We start from the raw sequence: 14,299 nt of genomic DNA, 5'->3' as shown, positions 1-14,299 counted from the left end.
GGAAACTGAGGCCAGAAGCCACACAGTGGGAAGGGTGGGTCAATGGAGGACAGATGTCACACATGGTCCACTTGGGCCTGGGACAGGGATGGGCCCTTGGCACGCTGGTATGATGGGTGAGGGTTGTCAGCTGGGCAGAGTTTGTGTGAGTGTGCCCACAGCCTCCATCTGCCCCCCGTTCCCAGGAGGGGGCCCCCAATCCCAAGAGGAAGTCCCTGTTCCCGGGAGGAGACTCCCAAGTCCACGAGGGGGCTGCCCCCCTTCCCAGGGTAAGTTCCCAATCCAAAGAGGAGGTCTGCTCTCTAGCTGCCTCAGAACCACCCCCCCCACCCCGGAACCCATAGCACCTCAAGCCTTCCCAGCAGACCGCCTAGCCCCCGTGTATTCACTGGACCTGTTGTCCCCACCCACCGACTTCTCGTGTGGGCCCATCACCCCTGCAGGGTCACCATGTCCTCCCTGGCCTCTGGGCCATGCATAGGCATTTACTGAGTATCTGTCACTTGCCAGGCGTGGGCTCGCCTGATCCACTGAGTGGGTGCACACCTGGTGCTAGGTATGGGGTGCCCCGGGCCCACTGGTGTTTGCATTTCCATAGGCCAGGCCTGCCCCGGCCTACACTGTGTATTTAGGGGTTCGGGCCCTTCCTTCCCCAGCTCGACTCTCTGTCTGTGAACCGAAATGGTAAGAGTACTGGTCTTCGGGTGGTGTTGGACTGAGGGAATTCACAGGCTCCTGCTGGCCGTCCCGTGTCTCCCACTTGTTGGGATTCACTGTGAGGTGGGGCTGAACCCTTCTTCACGTGGTGGGTTGCATTAATCAGGGTGGGATGGATCTCGAGGGATGGAAGATTCCAGAGCGTCTCTGGCTGCTACCCAGATGATTCTGTCTTGTAAGCAGCCCTCATTTTTGACATGGGTGCGTAACTCACCTATAAGGAGATGAAGAGTTGCTTGTGCTCCCATGGCTGCCCCATCAGGAGGGTCACCAGCAGGTGCCTTTGCACCACCTGGCCGCAAGGGCCCTGCTGGCCTCTGCAGTGATCAGGTTCTCTTGCAGACCTTTGTGTTAATGGTTGGCTTCCTATCTGAGTCGGTGCCAAGTCGGTGCCTGAGTCACCACCCCTCCCCCTTGGGGATGTAGGGGTTACCGGTGCGCAAGGCTCTGTGTGCGTGTGCACGCTCGCCTTTCCTGGTGATTCCCATGAGTGGGACCCATCTGCCCTTGTCCAGGACAGACACGCACAGATAGCCGCCCTGGTCCCCTGGCAAAAAGGCCAGGCCCTCCTCGGGCTCTGCCGCTTCAGTTACCCAGCGCCTGGGGGTGCAGGGCCGTGCGCAGGAGGGAGATAATCTCCGTAAGCCGTGTGAAGTGGGGCTGAGGACCAGCGTGACCAGCCTCAGCCAGATCTGGGGATTAACAGGCACTGCCCCAGTAACCACAACACTCCAGGTCCGACACCCCAAGACGGGGAAGGGCCGCCTAGCAGGTGCGCGTGCACCTGTGAACAGATGTTTCTGGCTCCCCAGGTGATTTTGAGGCAAGGCAGCTAAATAGGGCCAGGTGTTGGTTCTGCCCTCCGATCTCTGCCTCTTTCCTGCCTTCTCTGGCGGCCGTCCCTGGGAGGTGATAGGGAGTCACTTGCTCTCGGAGTCTGGTTTCTCTGGCCTGTGCAAGGAGAGCTTTCCCATGAGAGAAGCTAATGGGCTCCCGTTGGCACAGACGGTGAAGTGCTCAGGGCTTAGGTTGCTTCCTGAACCCCCCCCCCCCGGGGCCTCTCCCGTCTGTGGCATCTCCTCCCTGGACCCCGTCAGAGCTGGAAGGGTGCAGAGGCCTGGTGGGGGCTGGGGGGTTTGGGAGCTGAGCCACCCCGCTGAGCAGGGCTGTGGGCTGGGCCTTGGAGCCGCTCTGTTCCGGGTGCTGCGTGAGCTCCGCTTGTGCCTCGGGGCCTTCCTCGGGGACGTCTGTCCTGTACGCACCCCTTGGTTGCTGGCTCCAGCCCTCTCATGCCCCTCTCATGCAGCCAGTCCTTTGTTGACTGGTCATTTGGAGACACTCCTTTGTGAAGAGCCTGTTCGGGACCGTCACCAGCGTTTCTGGAAGGTGTCTGCCTTTTTCTTACTGATGCGTTGGAGTTACCTGGACGGATCCTGCCGTCGTCAGGCAGTGAGTGGTTCTGATGCTGGTGCAGCGGGAGGCGCGGCTGAGGGGCGGGGTGGCCCAGAGCCCCGTGGTCCTCTCCTGGGGACGGCTGAGGCCTCCGCCTCTCAGGGCCTTACTTTCTTCCTCCAAAAAAACGTGAACGCGAATCCTCCTGAGAACTTTGAGACTGGCATTAAGTGAAATGATATGGTGAAGGCACTCATGTGAATGGTGGCCAGTATTGTTACTGTTATGGGTCCTTTAACAGGAGGGGACCTCACACACCCATTGGGACGGCTAATCAAAGACAGCAAGTGTTGATGACGCTTGATGCGGAGAAATCAAAACCCACACTTGGCCGGTGGAAAGTAAGACGGTCAGCTGCCTTGGCAAATGGTGTGGCGGGTCCTCGAAGCGTTAAACACAGAGTCACCACGCGACCTAGCGGTTTGCCCCTGTGTGTATGCCCAGGACACCGAACACAGCGTCCACACAAATGCTCCATGAGTGTTCAGAGTGGCATCGTTCTGAGCAGCCCCAAAGCGAAGTGAAGTGAAGGTACTCGCCACGCGTGGGTGAACCTTGGAACGCGATGCTTCCAAGGGCTTCCAAGAGGCCAGTCACAGCGGTCACATCGTGGGAGGTGCCCCTTCTGTGAAGTGTCCCGAATAGACAGACCTGCAGGCACAGACGTACACTGGTGGTTTTTAGGGTCTGGGGCAGGGGAGCCAGGGAGCGACTGCCGGTGGGGGTGAGGTCTTCTTTTTGGGGTGATGAGAACGTGGCAGTCGTGATAATGGTCGCACCACCCTCTGAATATGCTAAAATCCACTGATTTGTACCCATGGAAAGGGTGAATGTTACGGCATGTGAATTACACCTTTACAGCTTTTTAGGAGGTGAGGGCGAGAGTCTTTCTGCTTGCTAATGGTCGGGATAAATTTCACCGCTGCTCTGCCGTGACCCCAGAGGGTCTGGGGCAGCTGTCTCCAGCCGTGTGGTGGTCCTGCCTGTGTGGCGTGGGGCCCCCCCTCCTGCTCCGGCTCAGTCCTCCCACCAGAGTTGCTGTCCTTTCCTATGACTAAGTCTTGGGGTTCTAGTTAAGGTAGTATCCAAGGGTTACTGTGTTTCGATGTTGCAACGATAAATTGTTTCTTATTACGTCTCCCTACCTAACAACTTACTTTGAGAGGATCGGAGATCTGTCAGCGAGCTTTCTGGAGGTGTTCCTCGTTGCATTTCCTGGGTGAAATCATCACCTCTCGTCCTTTCTTCCGTGTCTCCCAGCCTCTGTGACGTGTGGGCAAGGGTTCCCTTGCCTTGTCCTTTCCAGGGGTGGGACCCCAGGGCTTGTCCGATACTTACTAATGCACTCGCCCTTGGTGAACGCCAGCGCTCATCCGTCGAGATGGACTTACTGGCGCGCAGATGCTCTTGCTATGATGTCAGGAAGAAAGCTCCCACGCCCATTTTGTAGAGCTTTGGCCGAGCAGTGAGGCCGGTCATCGCGGGCGCATCCTCGTGTGGGCGGGGTCCTTGCCTTTCCGCACTTACTCTGTCGGTGGCAGGAGTGAGTGTAGCTGCCTCCCGACACGCTGTCGGGCCAGCTGTGCAGGCTTGCTCACGCTGATCCCTGCCGGGCGCCGAGTCAGTATTGTTAGAACTGCACTGTGTTGGTGCTGCTGGTTTGGCGTTCCCGGTGAAGCGTAGCTCTGTTTCCTGGGGCCTCCCAAGTCTCTGAGCGCGCCTTCGGCGTGGGTACCCTTGGGCCCCCTGTGCAGGGAGGATTGGGGGAGCTCCTGGATGAGCATGTCCACTGAGCCCAGGGTGCCCGCCCCTCTCTCCTGTCTCGTGCTGGGACCGGATGTGGTGGTGAACAGCGAGGCTCTGGGGTCCAGCCCCGGCCCTGCCCCAGCGAACACATCATCTCAGGACTGAGGGGCAGGTGCCCCACGCAGACCACCACCCTGGCTAAAACCATCGCCAGGTGGAAAAAAGACACCAGCTTAGTTGCTTTTGCTTTTTTATTTTGCTTTTGGGCTTTTGCTGTGGCACTTCCCTTTCTGAGACTTTTGTCTGTTTACTTTGTTGAGTCTCTGTGTTTCTTTTTATCACTGAAGTGTATTTTAGCGCATCCCCTTCCCCGGCACAGTACCGTTTTGGCAGTGATCCCCAAGTGCTGACAGGAGATGTTTCTGTTTTTTGTTAACTCGATTTTCTGGTGTCTGTTCTGTGTGGACTCTTTGGTACAGATATTAGTGAAGACATCAGTTTTCATGTGTTGGGGTGCACGCTAATATATTTTTAAATAGACCAGTTTTGGATTTATAGAAAACTTGAGAAGCATCTATTTTTATTCTGCTCTACCCAGGCACACAACATGCATGTGCGACTTTTTCTGTTGAGATCATTATGAGGTCAGCCCATCCTGTCGTCGTACCGTTTCCTTTGGGAAACTCTCTGATTGGAAGGAAGCTTGTGCCTTTCATCCTGCTGTTGCGTCTTCTCGGTGTTGACGCCAGTTCCGATTGACTTGCATAGTGCTAAATGCCCCCAGACTCTGGATCTTTGTCCAGTTGGTACGTTCTTGCAGTATTGCGTATTTAGTGCCAGGCTGTTTGCGCCGTGAATGCCGTGTGGATAGGACTGATTGTCTGCAGTGGAGACTTTACTCCCTTAGTGTTATAAAATCTTTGTGCCGTAACAGCACCACCGGGCTTGTATCTGTACCCAGTTCACGGCCTCAACCCTGCTTGCGTTTAATGAGGCTCCTGTGGGGCTGGTGGGCTTCTGCAGGAGGACCTGACCATGCGGAAGTGCCTGAGTCACAGTGTCGCCCTGGAGTCCCCGGATCCCCGTGACTTGAGTGACTGCGGCAGCACCGTGGCCCACGTGTACCAGTTGTGACGGGAGTCTGTCAGTCGATCCGTATCTGTTGGGCACAGGCTGCTGGCTGGCATTGGACTTGAGTTGCTCTTCTTCCTTGTGGCTCCCACGGCTGCTTGCCCTCCCTCGGGGCAGAAGCAGGTGGCGAAGGCGTGACCCCTCCACCCCCACGTGCTGCTTGGCCTGCGTGACCCACTGGAGGGCTCTGGGGACACACTTGCTCTGAGAAGCTGCTCTCCAGGGCAAGATTCTGGTAGACACCATTTGAACGGAAAAGAGGTGAGGGACGCCTTAGGGGCTCCTCACTCTGCTCGAGACCATTGGTGAAGCGAGGGAGTGATTCTGGCCATTCTGAGGTTCCCGGAGTGCCAGGCTCTGGGCCCCCAGCTGGGACAGAGTGGTCTGGGGGCCCGGCAGTGTCTGTTGTCTTCCCAGGCAGACAGTAAGCACGCCAGAGCTGCGGGGAGGGGGGCAGGGGGACAGGTGGCTGGCAGGACTTGGGGGTTCAGCTTAGTGGCCCTTCGGGGAAAGGGGGGTGCACCGTGTATGGGTGAGTCTGGGTCAGCCCAGGAGTTCCAGCACCGGGGGGGGCTGAGAATCCTAGATCCCAGCCTCACTGTGGAAACGGCTTCCTGGACCTACGCCTTCCCTCCCCTGGTTTTCTCTGGCTTGGCGTGTGCTGCGCCCGCTGCGTCAGACGGCCAGCCTGGTCTGGGAAGAAAGCTCCTCCAGAGCAGCCCCACCTGGAGGCCTGCTTCCCGCTGCCGCTTCTGCCCCGCTGATGCAGGCCCTTGTCCAGGAAGCCAGGCCCCGCCTGGGGTCAGGAGCAGGCTCGTTCTGTCTCTCCGTGCAGACCTGTTTCTGGGCCCCACGTACGCGTGTCAGAAACTAAGGGTCAGCCTCTGTGGCCAGGGCGGATGACCTGCTGCTGATCGTTCTCTTTGGGGGGCAGACGGCGAGGCCACCGCTGAGCAGATGAACTGCCCTCTGGGGCCACATGGGTGGGGGCAGTCCCTTGGGGGGTTGCTCTTCTAGCTCGACGAGTCCTGTTTCTCCCGGGCCTGGTCCCACCAGCTGCCTCAGCACCGGGCCGGGCATGTTGTGCACAGCCCAGTGTGCCATGGGCACCGCCCCACTCGTGCCCACGCTCCTGCCGGCCGGGGAGGAAGGGGCTTCTTGTCCAGGGCTCCCCCAGGCCTGACCGGCCTCGGGGACAGCCCCTCCAGCATACACTTAGAGTTCTCGTAGAGCAGGCACAGGAAGTGGATGCCAGGTGACGAGGAGGTGCTGGCTCAGACCGGGGGTCCGCAGACGGCTGCCCCAGGGCCACGTGGGGCCACCAGCCGGGGCTCATAAACAAAGTTTCACTCCTTTGTGTTGTTGTGGCTGCTTGCACCCCACAGGACGGAGTAGGGAGTCGTTGCCACAGACCCCACGCCAGTGTGATGGTTAATTCTGTGTCAGTTTGGCTGGGCTAAGGGACACCCAGTTGTTGGGAAACAGGACTTTTGGGTGTGTCTCTCTGGAAGGGGTTAGCATGTGATTCTGTGTGGGCGGGCGTCATCCAGTCCCTCTGGCCCCGTGGAGCAAAAATGGGAAGGGTGAATTCTCTTTCTCCCTGAGCTGGGGCGTCCATCTTCTGTCCTTGGGGCTTCAGACACCCCTTCCGGCTCTCTTGGGTCTGTCTGCGGCTTGCAGACAGCCGACTGTGGGACTTCCCCACTTCTGTAACCGCCTGAGCCAACTCCTGTAATAAATCTCTTGTGTCTGTACCGATGTGTTCTCTGGGGAACCCTGACTGGTACGGATTTGGTACCAAGTGTGGAGCTGCTTGGGGTCTCTTCCTGTTTTCCCCTGTCCCCACCCTCCCATCTTTGTCCCTGTGCTGGATGACCCACCCAGAGGGGCTGCCTGGCTTCTCCCTCCGGGTGGGGCAGGGTCCAAGATTGGGGCCTCTGTAGGGACCTCATATCTCCTCGAGGGGCCTGTGCCCTGAGCTGGGCCGGTTAGGGACAGGCTGACGGAGCCTTTTGCCTGGAAGGTGCACATACCCCCTGCGGGCAGCAGGCTCTCCGTCCCCAGCTGGTTGCTGACCTGTGTGTGGACCTGGGACCCAGGGACCCTCTCTGAGCCCTAGCTCTTGTGCCCATGGCCTCAGCACAGTGGCCCCAGCATCCTATCGGCTGCTTCAGCTTCCCCATTCAGGTGTGTTCCGGTACAACTTCACTTGCAGAACCAGGCCTGGGCAGATGCGGCTGGCTGGGCTGCAGCGTGCTGACCCCGGGCCGGGGGTGCTTCTCAGGGGGTCAGCAAAGCTCTTACCCCACATGGACTCTGCTTCTCTGCCCTGCTTTTGTCTCTGGATCTCAGCCTCATCGGGGTAGTGGGGGCCCGGTGGGGGCCCGGTGGGGGCCGGGTATCTGGGGCCCCCATGTACCAGTGGGGACTGTTGGGGGTCTCGGCATGTTGGTGCCGGCTGGAAATGCTGTGTGTGCGTGTGTGAGAGACGATGCTCAGACCGCAGCACACTGGGACTGGTGTGGTTGCAACCAGGCAAGTGAGGAAGGTCTGGCCAGGGACCAGCCTGGAGCTGTCCCCCACCTCCTGTCGCCTTGGCTCCTCTGGGGAGACAGGAGAGTGGGGACACCCCGCGGGCACCCTGAGCTCCTGCCCAGCCCCCTGCGGGAAGCCCCGGGCCAGACTCTCCCCCACCCTGCCCCCCCCACAGCCCTCTGCCTCCGCTGGGCCTTCCTGCCCAGGCCCTCCCCGCTGGAAAAGCACCGTGGCTCCTAAAGCTTTGGGAAGAGCTTGACACCTCCCGCCCAGGCTGTGCACATGCTGCTTCCTCCGCTCCCCCTGGCCCAGCCTGGGGACCCTCCACACTGGGCAAACCCAGCCCCCTGCCCCTCGCCAAGTCTGGCCCTGACTGCAGGTGTCTGTGGTGTCCACAAGGGCAGGGATGAACTTGAGGTAGGACTGGTTGTGACCTCATGCCTGGGCTTGTGAGGCCATGTTGGGGCTCGCCAGGCTGGGTGTGCCCCAGAACCCATGTCAGGAACAGTGTCGCCCCGCCCGTGGCCAGGGCAGCCCCTGGGGGAACCTCACACCAGCGCTGCTGCTGGTACCTCCAGGGCCACTAGCTCAGAGCCTTGATGTACGTCTTGGGGTCCAGGAGGGCGCCACCTTTCTTCCTCAGAGCAGCCAGGGATGTTTGGGGACCCTCCAGTGGACACTGGCCTGGGAGGGGCACGGCAGGGCAGGGGATGCTTTGAGGACGCGCGTGCCCACCGCTGGGCACCGCCGTCCGATGGTGGACGCTGCTGCTCTGTGCGCTTCCTGGGACAGGGAGGCAGGTTTCGGGGTGGTGCACGGAGCGGGAGAGGTTGCTTCGGTCAGAAGAAATCCAGGGCTGAATGACCGGGGGCACGGCCTTCACGTCTCAGACCGCCAGCCTCCCAGCCTGTGAGCTGGGGCAGCGAGCACAGGGTCGGGGTCTCCCCACTGGGGCAGGAGGCCTGCGGGAGGACGGCTTCCAGGAGGTGGCACAGGGAGCGCCTGGATCGGAAGCGCGGTGGGCGTAGGAGCTCCCCCTGCCGGCCTCCCTGCGCCGTTTCAGCGCGGTTTCGCAGCTGCCGCAGGTACTCCTGCCGACTCTGTGTGAAGACCTAGGGGCGGATGGCGTGCCTTCTGTCAGGTGTCTGCTCTACTTTTCATCAGGAAGCTGCCCGGTTGCGCGATCCGCGGCCACACCGTTGTCCTCGCCCGTGGGTGGGCAGTGCGGGCCGGCCACGCATTCTCCTCCCCAGTCCCTGATTCCTGCCCGTGCGCGTCTTGGGGGGGTAGCTGCTCAGTTCCTCTGCTCATGTTTTATGGGGTTGTTTCTCTCACTGAGTTTTGAGAGCTCTTATATTTTGGATGGAAGTCCTTTATCAGATGTGTGATTTGCCTGGATTTTTGTTCAGTCTGTGCCTGGTCTTTGCATTGTCCTTTTTCTTAAAATGAAAAGAGTTCTGGAGATTGTTGCACAACAGTGTGAATGTCATCAACGCTACTGAACTGTCCACTTAAAAATGGTGAAGGCAGTGAATTTTGTGTTGTATATTTTACCTCAATTTAAAAAAGTTTCCTGATTTTAAACAAAACTTGCTGGTGAATTACTTGTTTTATCATTGTCGTTTGACTCTCTTCCCGGCGGTGCTTTTTGTCTAGGAGGCTCATGTTGTCTGCTGTTGACGTCACCGTGTCCGCTTTCTTACTGTTGCTTGGTGTGTCTGTGTTTGTTTACTTTCAGCTTTCTTTATCCTTATTTCTATTCCGTGTATGTATCAGTAGCATATAGCTGGAATTCGTCTGGGATAGTTTCTTGTATCCAGCTTCAGAATCTTTTTTTAGATTTATTTATTTATTTTAGAGAGAGAGTGGGAGAAGGGCAGAGGGAGAGAGAGACTCTCAGCGCGGAGCCCTATGCAGGGCTGGAACTCACGACCCTGAGTTCAGGACCTGAGCTGCATCCAAGAGTCGGATGCTTAACTGACTGCGCCACCCAGGCGTCCCTGTTTGGTTTTTTTAATCTGATCACTGTAACATGGGTTCCCAGTGTCTTCAAAAATCATGTGTATTTATTTATGTTTCTCACCGAAGTATGTGAAAATAAAGAATTTAGATTGCCAAAACTGCTATTATTAATTTTATAAAGACCTTAAAAACTCAATAGAATTACCTTTTTTTGCTTTTTTTTTTTTTAACCCCTTTTACCTATTTCCAGCTCTTTGCCTAACCACTAATAACCACTAATCCATTCTCTGTATCTGTGAGCGTGGCTTTTGGTTTTTCTTAGATTCCACATATAAGAGAGATTGGGCAGTATTTCTTCCTGATTTACTTCACTTTGTCTAATGCCCTCGAGGTCTACCCTTCTCTGGTCTTTCAAGCAGCAGAAATTCTTAGTTTTGAAGTCCAAATTACCAGTTTTTTAAATAGGTCATGTCCAAGGTCACAAACATTTTCTCTTGTTTTCCCGTGGAAGTCTTATACTTTGAATGTTTAAGCTTATGACCCATTTTATTTATTTATTTATTTATTTTAAAGATTTTATTTATTTATTTGACAGAGAGAGACACAGCGAGAGAGGGAACACAAGCAGGGGGAGTGGGAGAGGGAGAAGCAGGCTCCCCGCTGAGCAGGGAGCCCGATGCGGGACTCGATCCCGGGACTCCAGGATCATGACCTGAGCTGAAGGCAGTCGCTTAACCAATTGAGCCACCCAGGCGCCCTTATATTAAGTTTTGAAATAGAGAATTTGAGTATTCCTGCTTTGTTTTCAATATTGTTTTAGCTATTTTGGGCCCCTTGCAATCCCATATGAATTTCCATTTCTGCAAAAAAGGCCATTGGAATTTTGATAGGGATTGCATTGAGTCTCTAGTTAATCTTTAAAAGGACTTAAATAAGGAGAGCAAGTCTTTTATATTTGTTCCATAATTATAATTTTGGTGCTTTTCACTCCTCCTAAATCTGGATTTCCATCTGGTATTGGTTTTCTTCTGCCTGAAGGATTTTATTTAATGTCTGTAATGCAGGTCTGTAGGTGATAAATTTTTCAGCTCTTGTCTGAACTCTGGAGTTTTCACTGGGTGTAGCCCTCTCGTTAATAGGTTTGTTTTGTTTTCTCAGAGTCGTTCCACTGTCTCCTGACTCGTCAGAGAAATCTGCCATCATCTCATACTTGTTTCTTTTCTCTGGGTGATTTTAGTGTGTCCTTTGCTTCACTGGTTTTAGGCAATTTTGTGATATGCCTTGGTGTAGTTTCTCTCATCGTGCTTGTGCTCAGGGGCGGACGAGCTGCTACCATCTGTAGATTTATAGTTTATATCAAATTTGGAAATTTTTGAGCCATTATGGTTTTCAAGTACTTCGTTTATCCTCCCCCTACCTCTTCCCTGGGACCCTAGTTACCCATGTTTGACCCCAGCTCACTCTGCTCTCTCTGGTTTTTCAGTCTTTCTTTTTCTGTGTTTTGTTTTGGGTAGTCTTGGTGCTGTTTCTTCAAGCTTATTAGTCTTCTGTGTTGTGTAACTGGCTGGTAATCCCATCCGTCGCCTCCTCGCGTCACTCCCTGTCCTTCCATGCTGCGTGTCTTCTGGGTCACTGCTCCGCACGGGCCGTGTGTGCTCTGCGTCCTGAGCCTGCTCGTCTCCTGGCTCTGCCGGGGCGATGGTGAGTTCTCCCCATTGTGGTGGACCAGTTTCCCTTCCCTGCTGCCGCCAGTTTCACGGAGTTGGGAGCTGGTGCCTTTATTCCTGTGTGTTCTCAGGCTTTGTTCTGGGACAGTTTGCTGCCGTCGGGTTGGCCCGTCAGCTTTGTTGGTCAGGACCAGGGAGCGCTGACCGGCTCCACGTCCCTGCTCGCTGCTGGCGGCTCTCTCCCGGGTTTGCACTGAGTGCCCCCTCTGTCCGCGGTCGGCCCCTCCTGCTGCCCTGTCCAGCGTCTTGCAGCACCGCCTCCTGCCCGAAGGTCTGCTGGCCTGCCCACCATCGTCTCCCTCTCTCTCAGCACCAGGGCGGGAGGTCCTTCGGTGGGGACGGGGGCTGTCACGAAGCTCACCTGCGCTGCCCCTCACTCTCTGGTGCGTAGTCACACAGAGTTCCCTGTTAGTGGTAGCTTTCGCACACAGGAGCTAGACCCAGTCGCTGTGACTGTCTCATTAGCTCAGCAGGAGGTCACGCCTCGGAGCTCGTGGGCTGGGCTGGGGACTGCACGGAGGTGAAGATTCGGGCTGAGGCTGGCAGGCCTGGACGTGTGTGTGCGTACGTCTGCGGGTGTCACAGCGTTTAGCCGTCTGGCCTTGGGACAGCCTCTGATGATCGACCCAATGCCTGGTGAGATGTCCGCACTCCAGCCTGGGTTCAGGAGTGTGTTGTGCAGCTGGGGGTCAGGGCTGCCACCCAGGTTGGGCCAGGTCTTGTGTAGACATGAATCTGTGCTTTGTTTGGTCTTTTATTTGGGACCGGGATGGAGGAGGACAGCATCAGGAATCAGAGCTGAGCTGACTTGGTTTGAAAGGAAACTGGCATTTTCATGGAACGGGCTGTGGGGGCAGCTGGGGGCAGATGAGCAAGACCTGTCCTCGGGAAGGAGAGACCCCACTTCATTTACCAGTCCCCTGCTGGCTTTCTACGTTTTGATATATTATATCAGAAATGGTCGTGCTCAGTAACACCCTTATCTTTATGCATATTTTCCTAATTGTTTTCTTGGACGGAATTCCTAGACTTCATATCAAATAGCAAATAAGCGAAAATGCGCTTGTTTCTCTCAAGACCTAAAGACATCAACTACTTTCTTCTTCGGTAGCCCTCCCCGGATTTTGTTTTTCTTCCGTGAGCCGGGAGCCCTGTAGAGAGTCTGCATGGGGTGGCCATTGGGAGGGGGGCCGCTGGGGAGGACACACACAGGCCCATGGGGGTTGCGTCCTGGTGACTGGGGCTGTGCCAGGTGGTCAGATGGGGGCACTGGATGGGGGCCACAACCCGCGCAGGACCTAGCCCGTGGACTGGGTCGGCTGCACCTGCCATGTTGTGCTCACCCATGGGGTCTCCTCCCTGAACCTGGGCGCAGTGCCCCCTTGCCTGTTGCAGCCCAGAGCCCTCCCTGGGTCTAAGGGTGGGGATGGCAGCATCCTCTCCCCTCTTTCTGGTACTTTCTGCTCTCTGCCCAGGCCCTGGTCTGTCGACTGGTTCTGAGTGTCCTGGTTCACGCTCCTGTCCCATCACTCGGCCCAGTCCTGGGCTCACACCCTCCCAGGCCTTCCTGGTCTCAGTGGCCTCCCAGGATGGGTGAGCAGAGGGGTCAAGATCAGGCAGTGGAAGGGTGCATCCCTGAGCCTCGGTTTCTCCATCTGGAGTGGGGCAGAGGGGTGCTGTGTGGGCCTCAGACCTGTCCTGGTGGTAGGGTAGGATTTCCCTGCCTGGCCCCTAGGTCAGCAGCCTGACTCCGGAAAGGGGCTGTGCTGCTGGGGGCCCCATACCCACCTCATCTCTCTGGGCCCCTAGCCAGTCCCTCAGCTGGGCCCAGGTCCTTCCCTGCCTGGCCCTGCTCGGCCATCAGCCCCACCTAGCTCCTCCCTGCCCCTACCTCACCTGACCATTGGCCCTGCAGCCCTGTGTAGCCCTTAGGTGTCCAGTACCCCTCAGTGGCCAGTGGCCCCTGTCCAGCTCCCCCCCGTGTCCAATCATGTCCTTCCTCAATATCCAGCTCCTGTGCACTTGCACGAGCAGTGTCCCCAGAGGGAGTCCTGCCACGGGGCTAGCCAGCGTCGGCCTCCCTCTTACAAGCATCTGGTCTCTGCACAGGCGTTTGGACAGGCACACACGAACCACAAGAAGGTGGCCGCGGACGGCGAGAGCCGCGAGGAGAGCCTGATCCAGGAGTCGGCCTCCAAGGAGCAGTACTACGTGCGTAGGGTGCTAGAGCTGCAGACGGAGCTGAAGCAGCTGCGGAACGTGCTCGCCAACACACAGTCGGAGAATGAGCGCCTGGCCTCCGTGGCGCAGGAGCTGAAGGAGGTAATGGGCACGCCCAGTGGGGAGGGAGGGCAAGCGTCTGCTGCCCTGTGGGGAGGTGGGAGGCTGCGCTGCCGCCCTGAGGTGGGGTGGGCGAGCGACAGGGACAGTGGGTGCAGCCCGGAGCCCGTGTGAGGGAGTCCTGGCCATGGCCTCGGGACCCCTGGGTTGTCATCCAGAAGGGCAGGGGGCCCTGCTCTCTGCCCTCTGTTTACTTGGGGGGCAGAGACAGGTGACCAGAGGGACACATGGTTCTGAGTGCCTCACTTCCGATGGGAGGCTACGGAGCAGTCAGGATCCCATAGGGCTGGTTTGGGACAGAGCCCAGGGGCTGGCAACAGTGGGGAGCAGTCACCCCCCTGGTTGGGGGTCAGAGATCATGAAGGCCTGTGGGTCTGGGAGGAGCTTGGCTTGGATGGGATCGCTGTACGGAGCGGAGCCAGAGTGCATGATTTCACTTCCTCCCACGGGATCACCGGCTTGGGATGGAGGGAGGGGCCGCCGGGGAGGTGGGTTTGAGCTCACTGAGGCGGTCTCAGCCCTGCAGCTTCCAGGCTTGTTCCACTCTCCTCCTCCTCCAGAAGGGCTTGTCTGGGCTGTCGGGAAAGCCCCGGTGACCTGCTGACTCCTGGGTTTGGGCGCCAGGAAATGAGCTCAGCCAGTCCCGTGTGAGAGCAGGTTTGGTGGGGCCGGGATTCCTGCTGTTGGTG

The 14,299-nt window shown here is 57.3% G+C and overlaps 1 protein-coding gene across 2 annotated transcripts in view; it reads left to right on the top strand.

The window, feature by feature from the left end:
- BICD2 (BICD cargo adaptor 2) overlaps window positions 1-14,299 on the top strand; it is a 39,824-nt gene that overhangs the window by 11,105 nt on the left and 14,420 nt on the right. For both annotated transcript variants that reach the window (XR_013443807.1, XM_036098014.2), the window contains exon 2: window positions 13,380-13,592. Coding sequence is in view for 1 of the 2 variants with exons in the window: in XM_036098014.2 (XP_035953907.1) it covers window positions 13,380-13,592 (213 nt within the window). In the remaining variant the exon portion in view is untranslated. The remainder of the gene's footprint in view (window positions 1-13,379; window positions 13,593-14,299) is intronic.

The sequence above is a fragment of the Halichoerus grypus genome, chromosome 14 (assembly GCF_964656455.1).
Source record: "Halichoerus grypus chromosome 14, mHalGry1.hap1.1, whole genome shotgun sequence".
NCBI classification, from domain to species: domain Eukaryota; kingdom Metazoa; phylum Chordata; class Mammalia; order Carnivora; family Phocidae; genus Halichoerus; species Halichoerus grypus.
The sequence above is the reverse complement of the archived record's forward strand: the minus strand, read 5'-3'. Positions and strand labels throughout refer to the sequence as shown.